The 27,267-nt window shown below is 40.0% G+C and overlaps 1 protein-coding gene across 1 annotated transcript; it reads right to left on the bottom strand.

The window, feature by feature from the left end:
- On the bottom strand, window positions 1–27,267 carry piwil1 (piwi-like RNA-mediated gene silencing 1). The gene is made up of 20 exons (XM_080208639.1): window positions 27,187–27,267; window positions 25,260–25,368; window positions 24,397–24,525; window positions 21,724–21,938; window positions 16,027–16,148; window positions 15,070–15,150; window positions 13,536–13,733; window positions 13,174–13,285; window positions 12,783–12,906; window positions 11,093–11,210; window positions 10,300–10,414; window positions 9,758–9,945; window positions 7,852–7,924; window positions 6,675–6,875; window positions 4,823–4,926; window positions 3,730–3,800; window positions 1,341–1,491; window positions 1,138–1,263; window positions 881–1,028; window positions 1–117 (listed from the first exon to the last, which is right to left on the bottom strand). Exons 1-20 carry the CDS (start codon window positions 27,265–27,267, stop codon window positions 1–3), a joined length of 2,583 nt encoding a protein of 860 aa, XP_080064765.1.

Below are 27,267 nucleotides of genomic sequence, written 5' to 3'. Positions count from 1 at the left end.
TCACAGGTAATAAAGTCGGTCTGCCAATGCTAGACTGGGCTCTCGATGAATACTCTGCCCCACCAAGAATGCTAACTTGTGGGCATATTGGCAGGGGGCTGGCACACGGATGACACCCTACATAAAGAAACAAAACAAGATCAATTTATTTACAAAGATTTCATGCATTTGCAGCACAAAACCCCAAGTTAAATGCAGCATTTAAATATCCTGATTTTGCTTTCTGGATGAAATAGTCATTTCTTTCTGAACTGCAATATTCCCCCTCTTAAATTAACCAACTGAAGCAAGAGCAACTAATTCACTGTTTCTTGAAGGCAAAGCAGAAATATAATAAACCTCAAACCACTGCACAATAAAAATCTCAAATATGACAATGTGCCCTAAATTAAGAAAAGGAATTCATTCAGTTAAAGTTCATTCACATTCACCATCATGCCAATGTTTTGGCCTCCACGCCATCTAGGATGGACAACCTTAATTCACATTTTATTCAGTTGTTAATTACATCCTCTGGTTCAACTCCCCTGAATTTGTTTGAAATATGAACATAATTTAACATCCATACATTGAGTTTGATGATGAAACTCCCCCTCCCCATTCACTTTTGCACTTCAAGCTTGCTGCTCTTCCCAATACATATATATTCTCAACAAATGTCAAGCTCTCCATACTAAAAATAATTCAAAAATGTCAGGCTTCAACTATATTTGCAGCAACTGCCCTCAAGTGATTAAATGCAACTTCTTATTAGCTTCAGAAGCCTGACAGCTGACACTAATCGAGCAACATTAAGGTAGGGTTACTTTTAAAACATCAGAACATTCAAGCATGCAGCCTGGTTATCTTTCGTTAAAAAAAGCGAGATCATTTCACTCACCGGCCAATTGTAATACATGTGGCACAACTTGTAGGTTAGCCGCTGCATGTAATCTGGTTTCAAGTTGCTGCTATCATACACTACGTTATAGTGCGTTGGTGTAACTGTACCAACTTTCACTGACTGGCTGACTATATAGAAGTCATACCTGATTCAAAAAAAAACATGTGTTTACAAGTCTGATTTCTATTCGCAACAACTGATCAACTAAAACTCTAAGCTAAAATGATGCTTGAACCTTAAAAGCTGCAGTTTACCATTCTGGTCTTGTGACATCTGTATCAATGACTGTGCCAGGAGGTGGGTTCTGTAATCTGCCACCAGATTGTGAAAAAAACCTCGCATTGACACGCTTCTTTACAACAATCACCGATAGCTTTGGACTGAAAAATAAACATTTACTATGTGCCAATAACAACTTCTCATACTGGTTAGGTGTTTGAAAATTTCCATAACTCACTTGTAGTTAGCCAGATATTTCAAACAGTCTAGCAGTTGTGGAACCTCATAATTTACCACTGTATTCAGCTGCCCATCACCAACTCCATCACGGTACACAATGATACGACCAGGTAGACACTTATTGTACGCATGCCATGTCTTCAAAGCAGCTGAGGAAATCAAAATGTAGCAAATTCAAAAAAATAGAAAACATCCTTTACAATTACTAAATACTCAACTATTAACCATATCCTTTTACCATGAATTAGGCTCAAAACCGATTAATCTTTAAAACTTCCACATTTGCTTACTAGTAAGTACAGAAATTTCCATTCAGGTGATCTTCAAGCTTGTGTCTAATGGTAAATTTAAATAATTTGCTGGTTATTGATGCAAAGTTAAACATTTTTAGGTGCCCAAATTGGTTTCGTTATTTTAGATCCTACTCTCTCTTTTTTATTCTTTCATGGGATGCAACCGTCTCTGACAAAGGGATATATATTGCCCTTCAGGTGGTGGTGGTGAGCTGCCTTCTTGAACTGCTGCAGTCCATGTGGCGTGGGTACACCCAGAACGCTGAGAGTGGGAATTCCAAGATTTTAACCATGCAAAAGTAAAAGAACAATACATTTCCAAGTTAGGATGGTGAGTGGTTTGGGAGGCAATTTGCAGGCAGAGGTGGTGTTCCTTATTCTCTTGTGGTGATAGAGGTTGCAGGTTTGGAGGGTGCTGTTGAAAGCACCTTGATGCACTGCTGCAATGCATCTGACTCACATTACTGCTAATATAGGACGATGGAGAAAGTGAAAGCTCAAGTGGCTGCTTTGTCCTGGATGGCACTGAACTTGGGTTGTTGGAAAAACACTCATCCAGGCAAGTATTCCAGCACAAAGTATTCCAGCACACTCTTGGATGGCGAACAGGCTTTATTTGAAATCATGAGGCAAGTTATTCACCACAGAACTCCCAGACCCTTGACAAGCTCACAGAATTGTCTATGTAGTATCCAGAGCATCCTGCTGTTTCTTGGTATCACGAGGAGTGAATCAAATTGGCTGAAGACTGACAGCATATGATGCTGGAGAACTCAGGAAGCATCTGAGGTGGATCATCCACTCAGCACCTCTGGCTGAAGATGTTTGTAAATGCTTCAGCCTTATTTTTTGCACTGACGCCTGGGCTTCCCCACTGAAGAGGACATTTATGGAGGCTTCTCCAGTTAGTTTTAATTGTCCCCTATGTTTCACAGCTGGATGTGGCAAGTCTGCAAAGTTTGGATCTGATCTGTCGATTGTGGGATCACTTAGCTGTCTACCACATGCTGCTTATGCCAGCTGGCATTCATGTAGTCCTGGGTTGTAGCTTCACCACCTTGATATCTTGCCATTTTTAAGGTATGCCTGGTATGACACACTTATCATTCTTTAGCAGCACCTCACATACTGGCCCAAGTTATGAAGTCAACAGTGAAGTAACAACACTCTCCACAAACATGGGAGAAAGTTGCCCAGAAGGAACTTGTGATCTGTGACACAAACTTTGCCTCTATGGTCACCAAGGGACTTCCCTGTCATCAAACAGAGTATGCAGTCACAACGTATTTCGTATTCTCAGACAAGTCAGGAAGACAAAAAAACCCAGTATCCCTTCACTTTAATTCTTTTTTATATAGATGACAAAATAATAATTGCTCACCATGGAGCTCAGGTACAAAAATACCAGAATTTTAAAAACTGGAATTTATGGACAAATTTAACATTAAACACAAAAATTAATTTGTTGAATTGCAAAATGTACAGACTCCATAAATTGCTATCAATTTCAGAGAAGTAATGATGTGGCCACTGACCATTTCACTATGACTCTCAATAATAAATGAACAACAAAATCTGGCCAATCGTCGAAGCAAACTGTCTGCACTTCGTAGTCCTCATTCCCTAATCAATTTCAGCATTGTGACTCCCAAAAGTTATTAATTGAGCCCATCAAGCCTGCAGGGATGTGACTTACAAGTGACATCAAAGGGTGATCAGAGGGGATTTCTCCCTCTTCAGTTGTAATGTTAGCAGCAGAGTCATTCCTGGCAGGAACTGGTGGATAATCCCACAACTGCTGCACCATACAAGCAGGATGAAAAAAAATGGGACTTTTGTCAAATTGCAATCACATTCCAAGCTCAGCTTCTTGACTGAGTCAACATTTTCTGGTGGTCGTTACTCAAATACTAACATGCCAAACATTTATAACACTGGTCAAAAATTTTTAAATGCATACCATTAAAATGTGCAACATTGAGAAATTTGTATATAATTTCATTGCATACAGGGATTTATCATAAACGTGTTTAACACAAACCTCTATTCCAATTTGCATACTTCTGACTCTCACCAATTCTGACATAAACCTACCCTGTAAGCAGACTTTTAATCCATCCACAAGTTCTTGTCCACGCTCTTGCAAGATACAGCGAGAAAACCACCTAGTCAAAGATAAAGTTATTACGTTTGCAGTATAGTGCTTCACATAGATTTCTCCCAGTCTATCAAGATTATACCCACGTCTTTATAGATATTTGAAAAGCAAATATTAGAACATCTCAAAATTATAAAACACAGTCTCTGAGAATACAAAAAAAATTCAAATTAAACCTCAGCTGCATTATCCTTTACCAACTCCTACTAGCCCAGACTTCCACAATTCTAGAGACCTTTCTAGCTTTTAAATGCGGGCAACTCAGTGACAAGGTCAATCTAACCAAGTTGTTTACTCGAGTAGAAAACCCTGCTCAATGCAGGAAAACAGAACAAAAATCCATCAACATTTCTACAACTTCATAACACTTAAAATGTTGATCACTGCACCATCTATAATTTGTAGTTAGATTGGTTCCACAGAAACTGGTGAAATCCTACAAAGGACAATCTTGCACTGTCAAGATTGCTGAAAAATCAGACACGTTTGAGTCGAAGACCGCCGTGCTGTCCTTATAAAACTTGAACACCAGACAAAAATGCCACTGGATCGTTTAAGTACAGACTGCTTACAAGATCCAGTCTTCAGGATTCAGCTTATTTAGAAGCAGGTTTTCACAAAATTAACTTCAAGGCACTGAGCATAAGCTCTTTTATCTGAAAGGATCAGAACAGATGAAGGTGTACTTTGAAACTGCACTGCACCCAGTATTATTCCCAAATGATATTAAGCATCCAATAATTAGCCAAGCAGTTTTTAAATTGAGATAAAGAAACAAATTCTGAAAAAACCCTTTTCCCCTGGAGATCTGATCTCTGTGGCAGATGAATACTTTCAAGCTTCTCTCAGTTCACCAAGAACGAATTAACTCTTCCTCAAAAGCACTATTTTACAAGCTCCTGAAAACATGGAAACCTAATTTAATTTCAATCTAAAGATTAGGAACGAACTGTCAAGTTTCATATGGAGAGAAATGTTTGATACATCTTAGTTACAGCATCATGAGGATACCTTCCAATCAGTACTTACCTTGTTATTGATTGATTAAGACTGGCTACAAATCCTGCAATAGACTTTCTCCCTGCAGCATTGTCATGGTAACAATCTATCCCAACCACCATGAGCTGTTTGAGCTGCAAAAACATGCATCAAATTAAAAAGCCAGCCATGTTTAAGATGCAATAAAGTCAAAATCAACTGCTCATGCCAAATTCAAGGGAATTCATTTCACTCTGGTTCAGTATCAAAACTGGCCTTCCTGATTCAGTGCAACTGAATAGCTTTGCGCTATTAGTGAGAGCTCATTTTATTTTGCACACTATTGGGGTACGGATCAGAAACCCCAAGATATATTATGAAGCCAGATTCGACCCCAACAATTTTCTATTTTAGCATTACAGAGGATAGGATGTTTCACTCCAGACAATTCTACTGACAAACCAGGGAGCTTTCATCAAAATAAATGCCACAGTTTAATTAGAACAAATGTATTAGCTTAACTTTTAACAACTAAACACAACTTAATAATAGTATCTTGTCATGTTTGACTGCTAACCTATTGGCACTAGCTCCAATTCAACAAATGTTCCTATATAGACTTAAGCCTCTCTTTAAAATTGATTCACAAATCACAGGCATACTTACTTGGCTTAGGTGAACAGTCCTGGAACTTTCAGAATACCTCTGGAGAGAGGCACTGCATTCTTCAGGCAGCCAATATTTTTAAAGTGTAACAACATTTCATGTAAGCTTTGCTCCTCTCATTAAGCACATGACTCTGTCCCTGTGAGTCAACCTGATCAAAACTCTACTCAAACCCCATGGGGAATCAAAGTAAACACAAATACATTAGTTCTGCTTAAACATTTCATTTCTAAAATGGGTACGTTTCCTGCTCTCCTAGACAAATTGTCATCTTACAAAGCAGCTAAATTTTAAACATACCCCTTTCAAGGAACAAAGAACAAAGAAAATTACAGCACAGGAACCTCCAAGCTTGCACCAACCATGCTGCCTGACTAAACTAAAGTCCCCTACCATTCCAGGGACCATATCCCTCTATTCCCATCCTATTCATGTATTTGTCAAGATGCCCCTTAAAAGTCACTATCATCTTTGCTTCCACTACCTCCCCCAGCAGCGAGTTCCAAGCACCTACCACACTTTGTTAAAAAAACTTGCTTCGTACATCTCCTTTAAACCTTGCCCTTCACACCTTAAACCTGTGCCCCCCTAGTAATTGACTCTTCCACCCTGGGAAAAAGCTTCTGACTATCCACTCTGCCCATGCCCCTCAATCTTGTAGACTTCTATCAGGTCGCCCCTCAACCTCCATCATAACAAATGCCTCCATACCAGGCAACATCCTGGTAAATCTTTTCTATACCCTCGCCAAAGCCTCCACATCTTTCTGATATAGTGTGGTGACCAGAAATGAACACTATATTTCAAGTGCTGCGTAAGAGTCTATAAAGCTGCAACACGACTTGCCAATTTTTAAACTCAATGCCCCGGCCAATGAGAGCAAGCATGCCGTATGCCTTCCTGACTACCTTCTCCACCTGCATTACCACTTTCAGTGACCTATGTACCCATACACGCAGATCCCTCTGCCTATCAATACTCAAGGGTTCTGCTATTTACTGTATAAGATATAAATATATTTCTTGATGGCACAGCATCATCACAACACTGTATAGCTGGTTTGTTGGCTGTTTGAATCCACAGAAGACTGTGACATTACAGCAGTCTCTTTGATTGTAATATAGCAAATGATATTTCAATATTTAAGGCTGTATTCTCTCCTAATAATTAATTAGGTAAAAAAGCAACTTCTAAATAAGTTTTGCATGTGGATTTTCATTCAAGTACAAATACTTACTGGTATTTCAACACTCCACAGTTCACCACCCATTTTGCAATTGATTTGTAAGGCAATTTTTGTAGCAATAGCCATCAATGCCTGTGGTTTGCTCAGGGTGCGGGCGACCACACACTGACTTGGAGTAGGGCATTCAACACACAAGTATTTCTTGATGGTATCATATTTATCTTTGCGGTTGGATGGAAGGACACAAACAACCTGTGAAGGGATGAAAGTTAGTTTGAGCACAGAATTGCCACTTCAACGCAGTTTATTTTTCTTCATAAAAGTCTATCACTGCAACTGACATTGTGCAAATTGCTACTCGAAAGTACTTCCATCTCATCCAATCTCCTCAATTTTATTAATTCCTTCCCATTAATAATACCATTTGAAGACCTGTCTGGAAAAGCCACTAACCAAGTTACTGACACGAACAATTGAGAGCTTCCTGCTTCGCCAACTGATTCCTTTTTAACAAAACCCTTCCGAACGTAAAACCACAGAATCCCTACAGCGTAGGTCCCATTGTCTCTCCACTGACTCTCTGAAACAGCATCTTGTCCAGGCCCCCCTTCCCACTTATCCCCATAACTCCACACATTTACCATGGCTAATCCATTTAACCTACATATTTTCGGTTTGTGGGAGGAAACTGGAGCATCTGGAGAAAACCCACGTAGACACAGGGAAAACATGTGAATGCCACACAGCACCAAAGACTGGAATCAAACCCAATGAGGCAGTAGTGATAACCATTGTGCCACTGCTATTAGAACTCATCCAAACCTTCATCAGTTAACCTCATCAAAAGCCTCCATAGTTCAAAGGTCTGATAACTAAAGCTTTGACATACGTTAGAGAATCTTTTTGGCACCTGTGCCACATTATTCTTGAAGTACAATACCTTAACCACAGCCCAATCAATGTGGATAGGTTTAGCACTTGCTGCTGGTTATATATTTAATATTTTTATTCACAAACTAGGATTAGAAACATAATTCTTCTGTACTTTATTAATTTGTCCCTCTGCTCCTCCTTTTTTTAAGATATGGATTTTTTACCTTTCCAGAAAGAATTACTTGGCTCCAAAAGGAATAATTTTTGTTCTGCCATTTTACCTCTCACACATGCAAAATTGCAAGTTGAAATATAACACTAGAAAAAAAATTCTTTAATGAATATGCCCCCTTACAATTCTTGTAGACTGAGTAACGTTAGATTGCAATGCTTTCAAGAATGCCTCACTTCGATCTTCCACCTCAATCCTGCAACAGAAACGCTCATTTTAGAACAACAATAAAAACTGGAGTTTTTTTTGACAGTGATCAGATCATATTGGTAATATAGTATAATCCCATCAAATACAGCCACACCAAATTTTCATGGCTGAAATCTAGCCACAGAAAATTTCCTCTGTCTACATCAATGCCCCAAAAAAGTAGCTGACTGTTCAAAATAGAACTTCAAGCATTCCACAAGATTCAATTTAGCAGTAAGGAAAAATGCTAGAAATTCTCAGCAGATCAAGCAACATCTGTGGAAAGGAGCAGTTAATACTTCAGGTTAATTTCTTTGACAGTTGCACCCACCTAAGTGAAATATATTCCATCATGCTCCTGACTTGCAGGAGTTAAGTCAAGTGAACTATTCACCTCACAATATCTAGTCTTTGAACTGGTGATATAACCATGGTATTTATGGGACTGTTTTGGTCAAGTTTCTCATCCCCAAGATCTTAATCGTAGGAAATTAGTGGTGGGTAATGCCATTAAACATCAAAAAGGTTAGACTCTCTGGTTAGAGATTGTCATCGTCGGACACTTGTGGCAAAATGCTACTTGCTATTTGCCAATTCAAGCCTGGATCTTGTACAGGGCTTGCAGTCCATGGTCAAGGATAGTTGTTACCTGAGGAACTGCCAATGCAGCAAACATCAATGAGGGAAAAAAATTGAGCAGAGTATAAGATGACCCTCCAACTCTCCAGTGTAAGCTTGGAGCTCTTTGTTCACAAATGACATTAAGGATGAGTGATCCCTGACCAACTTGCTACTCATCAGCTTTCTCCAAGGGGCATCTGATTGAAGCCCTTTTGTTTCCTGTCAAACTTCCACACACTGACTGCAGGATGTTCACCTTTCTTCACTGGAGTAGGGAATCGATGTTGGGCCCATGGTTTACAGGACAGTCGCTGTCAATTCACTCCATGTTACTAATTATACAATTTCCCCAATGCTTGACCACTTCATTCTGACTCAGTCTTGTGAATGAAGGGATTGATAAATTAATTGCAATAGGGCTGGATCTGGGTTTTCCATTCAAGAAACTAGAAATCATAGCCCACCTCAATGCGTTTACAATTTGAAACTGTTTTGGACACAAATTCAACTTTTGTCCACATTTCAGTTTTTCTCAATGCCACAACACATAGTTTTGAAATTGAAGTCAAGTGAACTTTCAAATAATACAGAAATATTAATATCTCAATCTGATTTGCTAGAAGGTGATGAAGGCATTAAAACACATGGATTTTCCAAATTTCCTCTCCTTGGGATTTCATTTCCTGGTGTGAAATGTCCTCTGCTTCACAGCTCACAGAACAGGACATTTTATTTTCTATTTTGTTGCCAGTGTAGGTAAAGATTTTTGCTTGTGTATATTCTTTTCAGATGGTGTCTTACTAAAACACTTGTAACCAACACATACAAAAATACTCCAATATTCACAAAAGAACAAACTTCCACTGGGTGGGAACCTAGGACTGAGGAGAAAACAGATTATAGCCAGGCCTTCTGGGAACGTAATTAGGTAACACATGTACAGACATAGGTGACAGGAGTTCATAACCTCCAAGCAAAGGTTGATGACGAGCTTTAAAATTAACAGATTTCCTTTGACCAAAACAGAGGGATATGGGGCAAAGGCAGATACACAGGTCACAAATCAACTATAATCTCATTGAAGAGGCAATAGGCTCGAAGGTCTAAATACCCGATTCTGTTCTTATGTTCCTAAAAGCATCTTATGGGCATTATGTAATACAATTAAGGTCAACTGCGCAGTAAGTGTGAATTATACGCCATTCCGTTGAATACTCACATTAATGGCTTCTCCATCCTAATGCCCATAGCATTTACCACTTTGCCTAGAGTTTGGAAAAGGCTCCTAGCTACATCTGCATTCCTTCGCGTAAAAACCAAAACCCAATTCTCCAGTGGAATAGGATTGATCAGGAAAGCACCTCTGGTTTCTCTGGACCACTCTGCTGCTTGAGGATTATAGTCAAACTGAAAAGCAATGGGACCCATGCATAGCAAATTCAGTCAAAGCATAACATACAATTGAACGTAGACACTGTTTTTTTGCAAAGAATACCTACTCAAGATCTTAAGTTTTACTCCTTCATACTGAGAAAAACATTAGTACACAACAGCTTCCAAAAACATAGCAAGAAATCAGAGGCTTCACTTTCAACTCAATGTTATAAAGTAGATTCAGGAGTCATCTAGCTAATGGAATTTAGCAACAACTTTTTACGTATTGATTTAAATACTATTTATAGCCATTTACAATCTGGTTGCGTTTTCAAAATGGTTTAAATTAAGACAAGATTGCTACTCCATTTTACATTCGCACTTTACCATTTTTCCGCCTTGGTGGATCTTCTCTGAAGGCACAACTCGGCCAGACAGTGAGTGCAATTTGTTATCAAACTGAAGACCCCAATCAGAGAGTTCCTTCTGTACATTATCATCCCTGTTTTCAAAAATAAAGTTTTAAAATTTATTGTAACCTAATAATCAAGTTTAAAATCTCTTTTCAGCATTGACAGCATCTAAAAGAAATTCTATTACACTAGCTTGAACAATAAAAAGAGTTCAGTTCATAAATGACAGTTTATCCAGATGTGCTGTCACCAAGCTACTTGCATGAGAGCCAGAACTGCCATATATATATATATTCAAAGGGAAAGTAGATTAACACAAAAATGCTGACAGTTAGATGAAAAGGGTGGAAGAAGATTCACATGGAATACAAAAACCAGCATTGAACAGTTTTGCCAAATGGCCTTTTAACATGCTGTACATTCTATGTAAATTGATTATATTAAACAAACTAATTTTGTACTCTTAATTGTTAATATCCAAATTTCAGACGCAAGTTACATTATAAATTCTTAGTGGAAACAGGTTCAGATTCCAGGCCCAGTGCTGATGTGGACTAAATTCTGAGGCTAAGGAAACATTCAAATTAAAGAGAGAGTTAATCTACTAATCCAAACAATCAACACACAAGCAGAAAATAGCGACTGATGAGGCCGGTTAGAACAATAAACATGGCGTCTATTGAAAGAACCGACTTTAAATTACAATAAGCTACATTACAAAATTGTGTTTTTCACTTTTCCAACTTTCATTTCATTCAAGAACATACTTTTGGATGTAGTCCATGAAGCGCCACAGCCGCTGTTCTCTCTGTTCTGGTGATAGTCTCGTGTGTACAGACAAGTCCCTCATAACACTGAAATCAGAACGTATCCTATCGGTCATACCTATAAATTACAATGGAAGACTTGCATTTATATAACGCCTTTCACAGGCACAAAGCATGTTACTAAACCAATTTAGTGTTTATTTGAAGTGAAGTCATGTAATTTATGCATAGCAAACTCCCACAAATAGCCATGTGAAAATGACCAAAGAAACTGTTTTGTGATGCTGATTGAGGGATAAGGCACCAGGATTACTTCCCTACTCTTCAATAGGATCTTTTACCTTCACCCTTAGCGACTGATGAGGCCGGTTTAATGCCTTGTCTGAAAGATGGTACCAACAGTACAACACTCCTCAGTACTGCACTGATTATTTTGTGCTCAAACCCTGCAGTGGGACTTACCAGAACCTTGTGATGCGAGAGGCAGGTGCTACCATTAAGCTGTTGAAGCTGATGCTATTAAAAGCAAAATTCAGTTTGGCTAAAGAATAAGACACAATGAAGACAGAAAAAAAATTTTCTTTGTACATTTAAACTTCTAGAATTAATTTTTCAGGGTTTGAAAAAACGTTGATGCAGAGCTACAAATGTGTTCCCATCGTAGTCAGAAAGTCACAAGCTGCAGAAACATTTTTCCTCCTCTGTTGTGCTTATTGTTAGCTTGAGCAAAAAGCTGTTAGGCACTTTGATGCCTTGACTTAAAGAACCTCACCTCTTTTAGCTTTGTAGCTGTGGTGAATTCTAGTGTCAACTGGTTCTGGCAGAGCCAAAACAGAGGGTCAGCGAGATTTCACATAATGGCGATGAGGATTCCTTGGTTAGAAGGCTGATAGAACAGGGGTTGATCAAGTTAAATTTGTCCTACTTTTGTAGATTTGGCATGCTAGAATAATTCTACACACAGTCAAATAAATGCAGTTAAGATAGCAGCATTGGAGAATCCTGGCAACAGGGCCAGCTAGGTTTGATGTACAAATCCTCTTTGCCAGCCAAGATGCTGTCCTGACTCAGTGGCTTTCTGAATCAAGTGCACTCAACTGCTTTTTAAATGTCAAAATGGAGTGAACCCAACTCAGGGCATGTCAGGCTTGAGAAGGATGAGACATGTTTTCATGAAGACTCATGCATATAGTTTAGCCTCTTGCAGTCACACACTGTGCTCCACAAGGACTGAAAAGAGGAGCTCAGTGCAGATCACCTATCCATGCCAACACACATCTGTGCAGATCAAAGATTCACTGATCAAACAGCAGCCCCTTGGAGCAACTGCCTTCAATCCAGAACAACTTTGCTGCAAATCATTATTGAAGAATTATCAGTGCATACTAAATTGTGTACTAAGATTGCCAATTTAGAATGTCAAAAAAAATTGTTCAAAGATTTCCTCCCAGCAACTGGCTGGAGTGAAAAATGGGACAAAATCTCAGACAGGAAGATCACAAGTATACATCTCATCAGTACATTCAGACAAGACCAAAAGACATAATTCAACGACCACTTGACAGTAGCAAAATACTTCACCATGCCCCTCTACATGTACAAAATCCAGTCTATAATGACATTCATACCTACAAGAAGTTATACACTAGGCATAATTATTCAAATTTGACATCTTTTAATCTCCTGTTACCTGTAAGGTAGCACAGCTCTGGAATGAGGCAGATGGGTCCAATACTCATACCTCCAGGTCCTTGACGTTTGGGCTGACTAATGAGCACTGGTTGATTTAGGTCAGTGATGTCTGTACTATATTGCTGTGAAGGGGGGAAAAAAAAAGATATAGCTCAAATCTTCCTATCCCACATCACAAGAACCAGTTTACCAACATACTATCGAGTAACAAAAATTAAAACTGCTGGGAAATCTCAGCAGGTCTGACAGCATCTGTGGAAAGAGAAAAGAGCCAATGTTTTAAATCTAATTGACTGCATGTCAGAGCTCTTTTTTTTTCAGTAAATTACACAGGAAATTAGAAACATTATAACTTCTTACTGAAGATCAATAACAGCATACAGTTATACCTTCTTGTAGTAATCAATGTAGCTAATCTGAGATCCATCTGCCTTCTTAAAGGTGTTTCGCGGATTCTGAACCCAATCAACATCATCGATTCGGTAAGTCTTGTTATTATACCTGGATGATACCATGATAAATGAATTAATCTATAAATGAACATATCCTAAAAATGCAAGTTATGGAATAAAACCTAATTTAAGCAGAAGGAAAAATCAACATCTCACATTCACTGCAAGACCAAGATTTAGAGTAAAGTTCCTTCTCATGCTCTTCAATACAAGTTCCTTTTGAATTCAAGGTCTACCATTAGACATTCCCTTTTTCTATATGGGAGCCACGAAGCAACACTCACTCCATCAGATCCTACCTGGTAAGAACTATTACTCCGACTAGCTCCTTAGAGCAGGCCTCTTGAAACCGATGTTCACCAAACTGCTCATACAGCTGATACATGACATCAAGTACGGTTTCGCTACGCAGAATCTTGTGACTGACATCTGCACATAACATTACACTATTCTCATACTGTAGAATTGAAGTGGTGTACCCAGGCCAGACCATGATCCTGTCATAGGAGAAAATGTCACAATGTTAGTGTCAAGGCAGGGAACAGTGAGTGGGGCTATCAATGGAGTAGAAGTAGTCCAGGCTAATGCTCTGGGGGCACTGGTGGAATTTAAATTCAATTAACAAATCTGGAATTGAAAGCTGATCTAATAATGACCACAAAACCACTGTAATTTGTTACAAAAACTTGAAAAGGTTCATACAATATCCTTTAGAAGTAAATCCATCATCTTTACTTGGTCTCACCTACATGACTCCAGACACAGCTATGTGACTCTCAATGCTATCTGGAATGGCTCAGCAAAGCGCTCAATTAGATCAAATGGCTACAAAGTCAATAAGGAATGAAAGCATATGGACCACCCTGCATTGATCCAAGCACTGGAAACAACGTCAAACTCAGCAAGTCTTCATTACTAACATCTGGAGGCTTGTGCCAAAAATGCGAGTATTGCCCAATAGACTAGTCGAGCAACAGCCCGACAGTCACACTCAAGGAATCATCATAATGTCCCAGACACCATCATCACTATTCCTGATAATGTTCTGCCCCAGCAGTGTGTATCATCCATAAGATGTACTGCAACAACTCACCAAGGCTCCTGAGACAGCACCTTCCAAACCTGCGATCTCTTATGACTTAGAAGGACAAGGGCAACAGATGCAGGGAAACACCGCCACCACTACCTGCAAGTTCCCCTTCAAGCTACACATTATCCTATCTTGGAAATATATTACTGTTATTTCACTCTCACTGGATTAAAATCCTGGAACTCCGTAATAGCACTGAGGGTGTACCTACACAACATGGACGATCATAGTTCAAGAAGGAAGCTCAGCAGCATCTTCTCAAGGACAATTAGAGATAGGCAATACCCAGTGACACGCAGATTTGATAAATTAATGTAAAAGTTTACATCTTCCACCATTTTAAATTTTCTTACAGTTCATGCATGCTTAATTTTATTATAGAACCCATAATAAAAATTTCACATTTGAATACAACTCATGGCAATTTGCAAATTCCCCTGACAACATCTAAAGTAATAATAGATAACTTTTTAGATAGTAATTCTACCCTGCTGCCAATTTAGCCACCTGTATGAAGGTATATTTACAATTTGACAAGTCATGATAATATGGATTCAAGTGGAAACAAAAGGGTAAGTACGTAGTATTTTAGAATGACTGAGTTATGCTGCATGACCTAGTCCAGTTATCTTCTGACATCTAACATTGCTATTCCTGAAGACTAAATTTAATCTTGACTCACCAAATACAAGGAAGATTCACCAGCCTCAATCAAGTGTTAGCACTTGTAACTCATCACCTACCGGTGCTGTGGAATCATAATGGGATCTTGAGGGTTGTAATAATTTCGGCCAATTTGCTGCAAGGACATCATCTTTAAAAGCCTGAAAAACAATTAAACTTAGTGATAGTTATAGGACGGATGTCAGGGGTAGGTTCTTTACCCAGAGGGTGGTGAGGGATTGGAATGCCCTGCCTGCTGCAGTTGTAAATGCGCCTAGTTTGGGGGCGTTTAAGAGATCCGTGGATAGGTTTATGGATGGAAAGGGTTTGGTTTAGGTTAGAGGGTCATTGCTTTTTTTACTGGTCGGCGCAACAGCATGGGCCGAAGGGCCTGTTCTGCACTGTTATGTTCTATGTTCTGAATTTCTGTCAAGGAAATGGAAGCGATTTTAAAAATGTGAAAATTCCAATCAGGTTTATTTAACATGGCAGAGAAAAAGAATTCTTGCTAAATTAGCCCAACTGCAAGTTTTTACTCAATTTCAGTTTCTTTACTGAGGCAACACCATTCGTGAAATGATAACAGATATAACATAAACCTCGGAATTACAATCAAAAATGTCAGGACCAACTCAGCATATCTGAAATTTTCATTGATCGGTCAGATGTCTGACCAGCAGTGAATTCACACCAGAAATTCTGTCCTGTAAATAGATTCTTGCAAGTAGGAATATCTTTTGCACAAAATGTGCATGTTACACACAAGGACATTTCTTTCAATACTACACTTTCTCTAGTACCTGGGGCACTTGACTCTCCAAGCTGACTTAAAATAGCGCATCCAAATAGTAAATTTTTAATCCAATAGAAAAGAGGTTCACATTGAATTAAGTGTCATGATTAGACAGTATTGATTAGCTCAGAGAATCAGAATTTACAAAATAGGTAGCTATCCTACCCAGCATGCTTGCACGACTTCAGCTGCTGGGACTGATTACTCATGTCCCCACAATCCCTAAAAATTTCCAATCACCTACCTTCTGAACACAATGTTGTAAAACTGAAGGCACGTTGGAGAAGTCGGAGGCAATTCATTGGTCAAGGTAACTGTTACCTTCACATTCTGGCCATCACGTGTCTGGCTGATTAGTTCAGTGACCTTGCAATTAAAAAAAAAGTCATATTTTCTGAAATAATCCCTGTTTTAGATAAAATGAGGACCTCAAGAATTTCATTAAAAAGCACCATTTGAGACCACAACCCTATCAACCATGTTCTTATTGAATGGTGCAAAAGGCTTGAAGGGTTGAATGACCTCCTAAATTCCTATGCCTAATATCAACCTATTCACAAAAGGTTAAGACTGTAATGTGGACACAGCAGGTCAATTTTATCTCTTCGCCTAGGTGTAAATCCAGCTCTGCTGATCGAATGCAGATCTTTTGGCGTTGTTAGTATGTTCAAGTGCTGAATTAAGCTATTCCCAGCCATAACCACAGTTGTAATTGACTGGCACCAACATAACACACATTTTGAATGAACAATCTTCTGCTCATTGCTTTTTGCAGGATCCTGCTTTTATCAGAAGCTGCTGTAATTTCGCTCAAAATTCCATCTGCTGTAGTCCACAGACAGACACTTTGTTGAGTTAATAGACTGCCTATCACAAATCCCATGCTACTTTGAATTTATTGGCTAGCATGGGTAGCTTTTGTCTAACTGAACTATTGATGAGTATAGGCTCATTGGCCCTCTCTGGCAGCAGTCAACGGATATGAATTCTCAACACATTTTGTCACAATTACAAGAGGATTGTTCAGCCTGACAGTTCCACTCAGATCAAATACCTCACCTAACAGGACAATCTTGTTAAGCTTGCTGTATATTAACAGTGAAGGAATCTATATTTTTAAGTTTGATTGTATGTTTTTGGGGTAGCCCCTACCTCAAAACAAAAACAAAACTAAAAAAGTGGAAGAGTCAACACACAGTAAAACTGAAACCTCCCAGTCTCCAAGGACAAGAGCAGCAAGCCAAAATTGAGAAATCAAAACTTGGTGAAAGCTAGAAACGGAACACATCCATCCAAGCTATGCAGAAGCAGGTGCTCAGTCCACTAGAACAGAACAGACAAGTTGAAGGCTCACGAAAAGCCTAGACCAGAAGTCGAGGCTAAGGGAGAATAGGATGCTGTTTCTGTTACTTAAAGATTAAAATTGGTGGATCTACATCATCCAGACCGGTATGAGAAGATTCTACAGAGGTGTGGCAATTGTGAAGATTATGCCTGTAGCTGTTGCCAGCTGAGGATCAGATGTGCTCCTAGGAGAAGCTGAACTCCTTGTCAGGAAGGCAGAGTCTGAAAGACTCCACTGTGTAATTACCAATATCTGAGGGGACTACTGAGCCAATTCATAATATCTGTACTAATTTGTATTAGTTTATAGTTTACATTTGACTACATTTGCCCATTAACTCATGTTAAGTCTGGAAGCTAGAGGAACGGATAAGAAATATTGTATTTGTTTTGTTGACTCTCATATTGCAAAAAAAAAGTGTTTTCAGCCATGGAATTTTGTGGCTTCATTATTTGCATTTTTTAATTTTGTCTAAATAAAGTTACCAGCCTCTACCAAGGTAATAGTCACAACATAAACAATACCTGCCAATATTAAAAATGTCAGCCACAGCTTAGATGGTTAACACTCTCATCCAAGTCAGAAGATTGTGCAAAGATCATCTGGCGATGATCTTTGCATCAATGGGGACGGGAGAGGTTCTGGAGGATTGCAGACGTGGTTCCTGTTTTCAAGAAAGGGAATAGGGATAGCCCAGGAAATTACTGACCGGTGAGTCTAACCTCAATAGTTGGTAAGCTGATGGAGAAGATCCTGAGGGACAGGATTTATGAACATTTAGAGAAGTTTAATACGCTCAAGAGTAGTTAGCACGGCTTTGTCAAAGGCAGATTGTGCCTTACGAGCCTGGTTGAGTTCTTTGAAAATGTAACCAAACACATTGAAGAATGAACAGCGGTAGATGTGGTTTATATGGACTTCAGCAAGGCGTTCGATAAGGTCCCCCATGCAAGGCTTATGAGAAAGTGAGAGGGCATGGGATCCAAGGGGCTGTTGCCTTGTGGATCCAGAACTGGCTTGCCTGCAGAAGGCAGAGTGGTTGTAGATGGGTCTTTTTCTGCATGGAGGTTGGTCACCAATGGAGTGCCCCAGGGATCTGTTCTGGGACCCTTGCTGTTTGTAATTTTCATAAATGACCTGGATGAGGGAGTGGAGGGATGGGTTGGTTAAGTTTGCCGACGACACAAAGGTTGGTGGTCTTGTGGATAGTTTGGAGGGATGTCAGAAGTTGCAGCATGACACAGGTAGGATGCAAAACTGGGCGGAGAAGTGGCAGATGGACTTCAACCCAAATAAATGCGTAGCAGTCCATTTTGGCAGGTCAAATGGGATGAAGGAGTATAATGTCAAGGGTGAGACTCTTAGCAGTGTAGAGGATCAGATGCATAGCACTTAAAATCGGCCTCGCAGATAGAGGATGTGGTTAAGAAAGCGAATGGTGTACTGGCCTTCATCAATCGAGGGACTGACTTTAGGAGTCGGGAGATAATGCTGCAGCTTTATAAGACTCTAGTCAGACCCCACTTGGAGTACTGTGCTCAGTTCTGGTCGCCTCATTATAGGAAGCACGTGGAAGCTATTGAAAGGGTGCAGAGGAGATTTACAAGGATGTTGTCTGGATTGGGTGGCATGCCTTATGAGGATAGGTTGAAGGAGCTTGGTTTTTTCTCCTTGGAGAGATGAAGGATAAGAGATGACCTGATAGAGGTATATAAGATGTTGAGGTATAGATCGGGTGGATTCAAAGAACAAAACAGCACAGGAAACAGGCCCTTTGGCCCTCCAAGCCTGCGCCGCTCATTGGTCCAACTAAACCATTCATTTGTATCCCTCCATTCCCAGTCTGTTCATGTGGCTATCCAGGTAAGTCTTAAACGATCCCAGCGTGTCCGCCTCCACCACCCTGCTTGACAGTGTATTCCACGCCCCCACAGCCCTCTGTGTAAAATACATCCCTCTGATATCTGAGTTAAACCTCACCCCCCTCACCTTGAACTTGTGACACCTCGTGTTCGTCAGCTCCAACCTGGGAAAAAGCTTCCCACTGTTCACCCTATCTATGCCCTTTATAATTTTATACATCTCTATTAGGTCTCCCCTCACTCTCCGTCTTTCCAGGGAGAACAACCCCAGTTTACCTAATCTCTCCTCGTAGCTAAGACCCTCCATACCAGGCAACATCCTGGTGAACTTCTTCTATACTCTCTCCAAAGCTTCCACGTCCTTCTGGTAGTGTGGCAACCAGAACTGGACGCAGTACTCCAAATGTGGCCTAACCAACATTCTACACAGCTGTAACATCAGACAATTTTTATACTCCATCCGACAAAGGCAAGCATGCCATATGCCTTCCTCACCACCTTTCCCACCTGTGATGCCACCTTCAAAGATCTATGGACTTGCACACCCAGGTCCCTCTGTGCGTCTATACTCCTGATGGTTCTGCCATTTATTGTATAGCTCCCCCCTATATTAGTTCTACCAAAATGCATCACTTCGCATTTATCTGGATTAAATTCCATCTGCCATTTCTCTGCCCAATTTTCCAGTCTATATCCTGCTGAATTCTCTGACAGTGTTCATCGCTATCCGCAAGTCCAGCACCTTTGTGTCGTCCGCAAACTTACTGATCGCACTAGTTACACCTTCCTCCAAATCATTTATATCACAAATAGCAAAGGCTGCAGTACAGAGCCCTGCGGAACACCACCAGTCACAGACCTCCAGGTGGAAAAACACCCTCTCCACTGGGTGGTGAACCTGTTCTCCACCCATCTAGCCACTTCTCAGAGGCTTTTTCCCAGGGCTGAAATCGTTGCTACAAGAGGACACAGATTTAAGGTGCTGGGGAGTAGGTATAGAGATGTCAGGGGTAAGTTTTTCACTCAGAGGGTGGTGGGTGAGTGGAATCGGCTGCCGTCGGTGGTGTAGGCAAATTCGTTAGGGTCTTTTAAGAGACTTTTGGATGAATACTTGGGATTTAATAGGATTGAGGGTTATAGGTAGGCCTAGTAGGTAGGGATATGACCAGTGCAACTTGTGGGCTGAAGGGCCTGTTTGTGCTGTAGTTTTTCTATGTTGTATTATGCGTTCAACTCTCATTCCAGGACTAGAATATAAAAGTCAAAAAAGCTGACACCCCAGAGAATGAGAGCTGCATTGTCAGACATGGCATCTCTCCTATGGATGAAGATTGCACAGCACTATTTTGAAGAGCTGGGGAGTTATCCAGGTTTTTTTGGCTAATATTTATCCCTAAAACATAACACTTTGGCTATCTGAAAGCCAGGATCTCAAATTAAAGATTAAGGTCACAGTTGCTGACTTCAGGTAGCAGTGAGTCCCTATGCTCCTGTATACTTCAACCTACAGCAGACATCTCAAAGCACAGAAGTGCCACCAGTGATGTCTTCACAGGATCCTCCAAGTCTGTTGTCAAGTGAGGCAGTGCAGTATCCTCCCCCAAATCAACTTGCCCAGCGTCAAGACACTAATTGCTCAAAACCAACTCTGCTGGACATAATATGCTGTATGCCTGACAAACTCCCAAAGCAATGGTTCTACACAAAACACAGTTACAGCAGCAGACTCCTGGAACAATGTTAACACTTGAGGGATGGCATCAAAGCATCCACAAAGTCTAAAGTTCTCACTGACTCAGAGCCCTTGCCTGTAACCGACTGAAACTGAGAAGGTTCATTCAGTAAGGCACCAAACATGTCGAGCGACTCGTCAGGAACATGCAGAGGTGGATTCAAAGCGTGAGTACATGAGACTCAGAGTAATCTTTCTATCTGCCCTTCAAGCACCACATACCCACACAGCAGAATCTGGATTTCGCCATCTCAGAACCAATTGATCCCACAGTGCAAGCAAGTCAGCCTCAACCCTGTGGGATTAGAGACCAAAACTATACAGTACAGTGGTCTCATTAAAGTCCTTCAGGACATGCTGTGGTTAATAAGATGCAGGCTTTTTTTAAAGACTCTTCCCTGCCTGCCCATTCTTTTAGCAATTTAAATGAGTCTAGTTCTATAATAGCACAGAACAGAACTCAGGCCCGAGCAGACACTTCCGTTTACATTATCTGGTGTTACTGCTTCAAAGTTATCAGACAGAATTTTCCCATCCCACCTACCACAGGGATTGTAGGAGGCAAGATAAATTATGAAAAGGCCTGCTGACCTTGGGTAGGATTTTCCAGACTTGGGGCGAGAAAATCCCACCCATGATCTGGAATGCTAAAAGGATTCAGTTGTGACCTTCAAAGGAAGTTTGATATATACCTGAAAAGGAAAACTCTGCAGGACAAGGAAAGCAGAACTAAATGGCTGGTGTTCTAAAAAGAGTCAGTACGGGCAAAATGGGCTGAACTGCCTGTTACTGCATTGAGATATTCTATAAATGCTCTGAAAGCTGGGAAACAAGGATTTATCAACAAATTCCTCAATATTACAACCAACAGCGAGAAAACTGAATTCTAAAAAAAGTTAATTGCATTATGCTTTTCTCATTCCACCACAATACGAAGCTCCTTTTTCTCTGAAGGCAAATGATTACATTCCTAATGATGTCATAAAAGGATTTAGAACTTACTTTCTTTTCCAGTTTTCTAGGGAGGAATAAGATCGAACCATCAAAAACACGAGTTGTACCAAGAATTTTGTCATGCATAAACAAGAGTACAGTACGCAGACGTCTCGATTCCATTTGAGGGTTATAATCCACATGGTATTGATATAGGGCCCATTGGGGTCGTGAATTTAGGCGAATATAGTTTGTTATCAGACGTATTAGACTTCCAGAAACACCTGAAAATACAAAAGATTAATGATTTCCTGCACTACGACAGCCAGGATCTCATCATAGAATCCTACAGGACAGAAGGTGGCCATTTGGCCCATTGTGTCTGCACCGACCACAATCCCACCCAGGTCCTATCCCCATAACCCATGTATTTACCCTAGCTAGTCCCCTGACACTAAGGAAAATTTAGCATGGCCAACGAACCTAACCAGCATGTCTTTCAGACTGTGGGAAGAAACCAGAGCACCCAGGGGAACCCACGTAGACAAGGGAAGAACATACAGACCCCGCAGACAGTGACCCAAATCAAACTTGGGCCCCTGACGCAGTGCTAACCAATGTGACACCGTATCACCCCCACTTCAGAAGTCCTGCTTATTTTATGACATGAGCTTACCTAAACTACAACTTCAAATATGGAGAGAACTCATGTAATTATTTTACAATAGAAAAAAAGAGTACAATTCAGACATTTAGCAGTCAGTTGCATTATTATTCAAAGATAAAAGCAAATTACTGCAGATGCAGGAATCTAAAATAGAAACAGAAAATGCTGGAAAGTCTCAGTAGGTTGCATCAGCTGTTCTTTCTCTCCACAGATGCTTACAGACTTGCTGCGATTTTCCAGCATTTTTTATTTTTATTACTGTTCTAAGAGATCCAAAGGATCATAAATACTAGTAGATGACAGAGGCTGAACATTATATTCCAAAATTCAGTGGAATGGAAAATTGTTTGAATACTAGAAGATAGGAAACCTCCAAGGAGGTTAATGGCAAACAGCACAGCACATAGAAATTCAAGTGCAAAATGCTGCATGGACAAAACTTGGCTAGAGGGCAGATTATAGATGAACAGAAATTTGGCAGAATGCAGCAATCTGTGCTGCAGAGGACTTTGTTGGGATTTCTCTGATTTAACCATATACCAGTAAAAAAAATCTGAATTTAGAAACTGAGATTGGCTATTAAAATAAATATTCTGATGTATAGGTTTGCAGATGACTATAGAACAGGGTTAGATTTAGTTGATAGTGTAGAAAAACAAGCAATATTTCTTGGAACTCAAAAATAATACATCTTAAACAACGAAATGCAGTAAATGCGCTGTGATTTGCATAAATATGGAGTTTTTTAAAGACGTAGTGGGCATGAGAGTAGATAAATGCCATAAAATGGCACACAAATCCTAGACACTATATCAAGAGATGCAGAGAATAAAAGCAATAAGACAATTTCAAATGTAGACACGTTGGATCATAATTGGACGTTCTCTGCAACATTAGGTAGCCAAACAGTACAAAAGTTGTAAGGGGGTAAATTGAAATCATCTCCACTTGCCAAAATTAGATGATCACAAAATGACCAAAGATGAGAAAAATCTTTACAATGAGAATGGTTACTGACTGGGAATTTTCTGCCCCAGACCATACATTAAAAAAAAGCAAGATAAAGCTTGGTGGTCTAAAGCACACTTTCTACAAGTTTCCTTATTGTTTTTAGTTTTAAGATTTATTTGTTAGTCACAAGTAAGGCTTACATTAACATTGCAGTTAAGTGGCTGTGAAATTCCCCTAGTCGCCACAATCCGGCACCTGTTTGGGTCAATGCACCCAACGAGCACGTCTTTTAGAGTGCGGGAGGAAACTGGAGCACACAGAGGAAACTCACACAGACACAGAATGTACAAACCCCACACATCGGGAATGGAACCCGGGTCCCTGGCGCTGTGAAGCAGCAGTGCTAACCTATGTGCCACCGTGCCGCCCCACCTCTCCAATTCAGTCTCACTACTAGCTTCTAAAAAGTTAATCCACTACATCTACCTGGTGGTGTAATTTCACCTCCAAGTGGAAAAAGCCTTATTGTTTTTAGCCAGATTATAACAGATGCTCATTTATCCACAGAAAATGATATCCATGCCATGGATGCAACTGCAGATATGTCCACTCAGAAGGTTTGTCTAATCGGGAATCTAATGCTGTGTGTGTTAACCAGGTAATAAATTACACTTAACTAATGGTTCCACCAATACATAATGATTCCGGGTCACACTGCTAATCTTTGGGAGTCAATTCACAACAGCATCATCAATACAATACCAACTGCTTTGCTGTTGTACCAAAAATCCAAGTGCAAGACAATTACATTTTTGTATTACCACAGGAGTCGTAACAAAAACCGTGGTTAGTGCTGAACTGAGCTTGTGGTTTTTTTTAATGAAAAGCTTAGTTTCTGATGGCAAACTAGAGAAAATGAAATGGATCAAGTAGAAGTGAAATGAGAAACCAAAAACCTATTAAAATTATTTTCCAGACACGTCTAGAACACTCAATTTCATGAATTATTCGGTGAGATAGATGGATTAGAAGATAAAACTCTGAATAACATATGATCAAGATTTCATTAACGATCAGTACAAGCAACCTCAAATAAAACTGAACTACTCCACACTGGACTTTACCTGTTTTGGAATCCTTGACATGCTCCATTGCCCTCCTAGTGTTAACTCCAAGATCATGGAAATCACGCCGCCGACCGCCTCTTTCTGCCAATGACATCTCTTTAAATCCAGCAGATATCACCTCAACGACTGCCACATTTACAAGAAACGAGAATAAATTATGCAATATAAAATCCAGTGCAGTGAAGTTGTATTTATTTTGCTAGTCTCAAGAAATGACAAGGTCCTATCATGTCTAGCTTCCATTTGCATTGGGTGCTGTTCAACAAATTAAACCTTCATTGCTGCATACAATATTAATCTAATGCAATCACATATGCTCCACAAATAACAGGAAGATACGTGCAAAATTCTTATAGGTATTTTTAAAATGATGATAGAGTGGCCTACTTTACTCAAAATGTGAAAGCCAATTAAGGAAATACAGTATTTGATTAAAATATTATGCAACAAGCAATTTAGCAGCTTTGTAAGTTAGCAGTTTTGTAATTTAGCAGTTTTACTTAATATGCAACAGCAATATTTAATTTCTGAAACAAGAAAGTCTGGAGAACACCAATTTCATCACTGGATAATGTTTTAGTTGATCCAGAATCGAATGAGCTATGTCACAAGAGGGCTTAATGAAAACACAAATCAACCCGAAACCTTCCAGCAAGCTTCTCAGATGTGGATTCATCACCATGATGGCATGAGTATGACTTCAGGTTTGACCAACTGTGACACATCTTAACAAAAATCTTTGCTCACAAGATAATGCCCCTATTTTCCCTCCATTCATATAAATACCTGTTCAGTTATTTAAACATGTTCAAGTTTCTTGCGCAAGACCAATAATGACGTACATTTTAATCAAGTCTCACCATCTTTGCGTCCCACTGCTCCAGAGGGCCCTCTTTGTCGACCACGTCCAAGTAGTTCCGGTTCCCCTGCAGTGATAGGTCTTGCGGGAGCAGGTACTGGAGCAGGTGCCTACGTTTCAAGTATAAGATAGTGCTACATTCATTTCTTTTTAGTCATAGTAATCTCGATGCTGCCTTCAATGTATGTGTAAGATTGAAATCAGTTTAGATTCACATAGGAAAAACATTGGCTTGAATTTTCACTGAGGCGGACTGACTCAGGAGCCCTGTGAAAAATGGTTGGCAGGTGCTGATTTTAGGATTCACAACCCTATTCCTGGGTTGTGAAATTCCTGGAGTGAAAGATCTCGAGCTTCCTGACAGAAGCCCACATCCAGCACTCCCAACCTGGCCAATTCCATTGCAGAGATAGGATTATCTTCTTCCATGCAATTTTAATAAAGTCTGGTCACGTTTTTAATAGAATTGAGGCTCTTAATTGCTTAGAGGAGTCATGAACCCTAATGTGCATGAGGGGATCTTTGAAAGGAAAATTCAAAATGACCTATTTGTGCCCCCAATGCCAGGCTCTACCCTTCCACCCATCACTGCAAACCCCTCATGCCCCCTATACCAAGCTCTGCCCAGATCCAGAACCTTACATTCTCACATTCTATGAAGAATCACCTAAAAGTTAGGATTACTTTGTTCTTATATCATGGCTAGACTTGATTTTGAGAAACAGAAGTGTTCATGAGGGAACAAGTACACGAGGGTCAGAGTTGTGAGGGGAAAATAAGAGTGATCCTGGACACATTCTATTGGCCAGAGCAATAGTGAACAAAACAAAAAGCCATGATCAAAAAGCACAAATATAAAATTCTACTGGGAGAGAAACAAGCTTTCTAAAAAAAAAATATTCAGGGAAATCATCAAGCAACAAGAATACAACTGTAAAATGGGGGACATCAGGGGGAAAGACAGCGGCATAGTGGTACTGTCGCTAGATTAGTAATCCAGAAACCCAGGGTAATGCTCTGAGGACCTGGGTTTGAATCCCACCATGGCAGATGTCAAAAGTTGAATATCTAATATCTAATGACCACCATGAAAACACTGTCGATTGTTGTAAAAACCCATGTGATTCACTGATGTCCCTCAGGGAGGAAATCTGCCACCTGGTCTGGCCTACCTGTGATTCCAGACCCAGAGCAATGAGGTTGACTTTTAAAATACCCTCACAGATGGGCAATAAACATTGGCCCAGCCAGCAACATCTATATCCCACGAACGAATAAAAACCTTCCTACCAAGCTAGTTATCGACTATTGGTGAAAGCTACTTTTAGAGAATCTCCATTTCGTAAAACACCATTAGTGTCACTGAAAAACACAGGAAAAGTTACAGCTTGTTCAATGAGCTGCAAGTGGGATTTTAATGATGTGCTAACATTGTATTTCTGCTGCACTACCGCTCTGACCTTCAGATATCCTACCTTAATTCTAACTTTATTTCACTCTCCATAAAACAACCTTCTGGGCACAATCAATGGCTTTTACTTCCTGGTTTGCCATGTGAGAGTTCTTTAATATTTAGCTTGCGTGATGACATCAGCCAGATGCTCCATAACAACACTAACACCAGCAAAGTGGAGGTCCATACCACACATATCACTGATATTTGCTAATTTCCTGAGGTGGTGAGTGCTGTCACTTTGCTGTCCATAGCAAAATCCAGACGATAACTTCTGGTGCTCTTGGCAAGTGTTACAAGTTTTTTTTTAAACTATTTTTTCAGATTGGTTTTCACCTGATGACAAATGACAACTGCCAGTGAGTAGTTCTACTATATGCAAATGAACACTTTACTCCAAAACTGATATAAACAGTATAAATCAATGTAAACTATAGAGCATTTAAAACACGTGTTTAAACGCAAAGTTGCTTACCAGCCTTGGGGGAAGAGGCTGGGCACTTACATCAGGGACACGGGCCCTCCCTCGAGCCCGGGAACGAGCTCTTCCACTCAT

Source organism: Carcharhinus amblyrhynchos, chromosome 20 (genome assembly GCF_965287045.1).
Source record: "Carcharhinus amblyrhynchos chromosome 20, sCarAmb.v2.hapA, whole genome shotgun sequence".
NCBI classification, from domain to species: Eukaryota; Metazoa; Chordata; class Chondrichthyes; order Carcharhiniformes; family Carcharhinidae; genus Carcharhinus; species Carcharhinus amblyrhynchos.
This window is presented reverse-complemented; position numbering and strand designations above follow the sequence as displayed.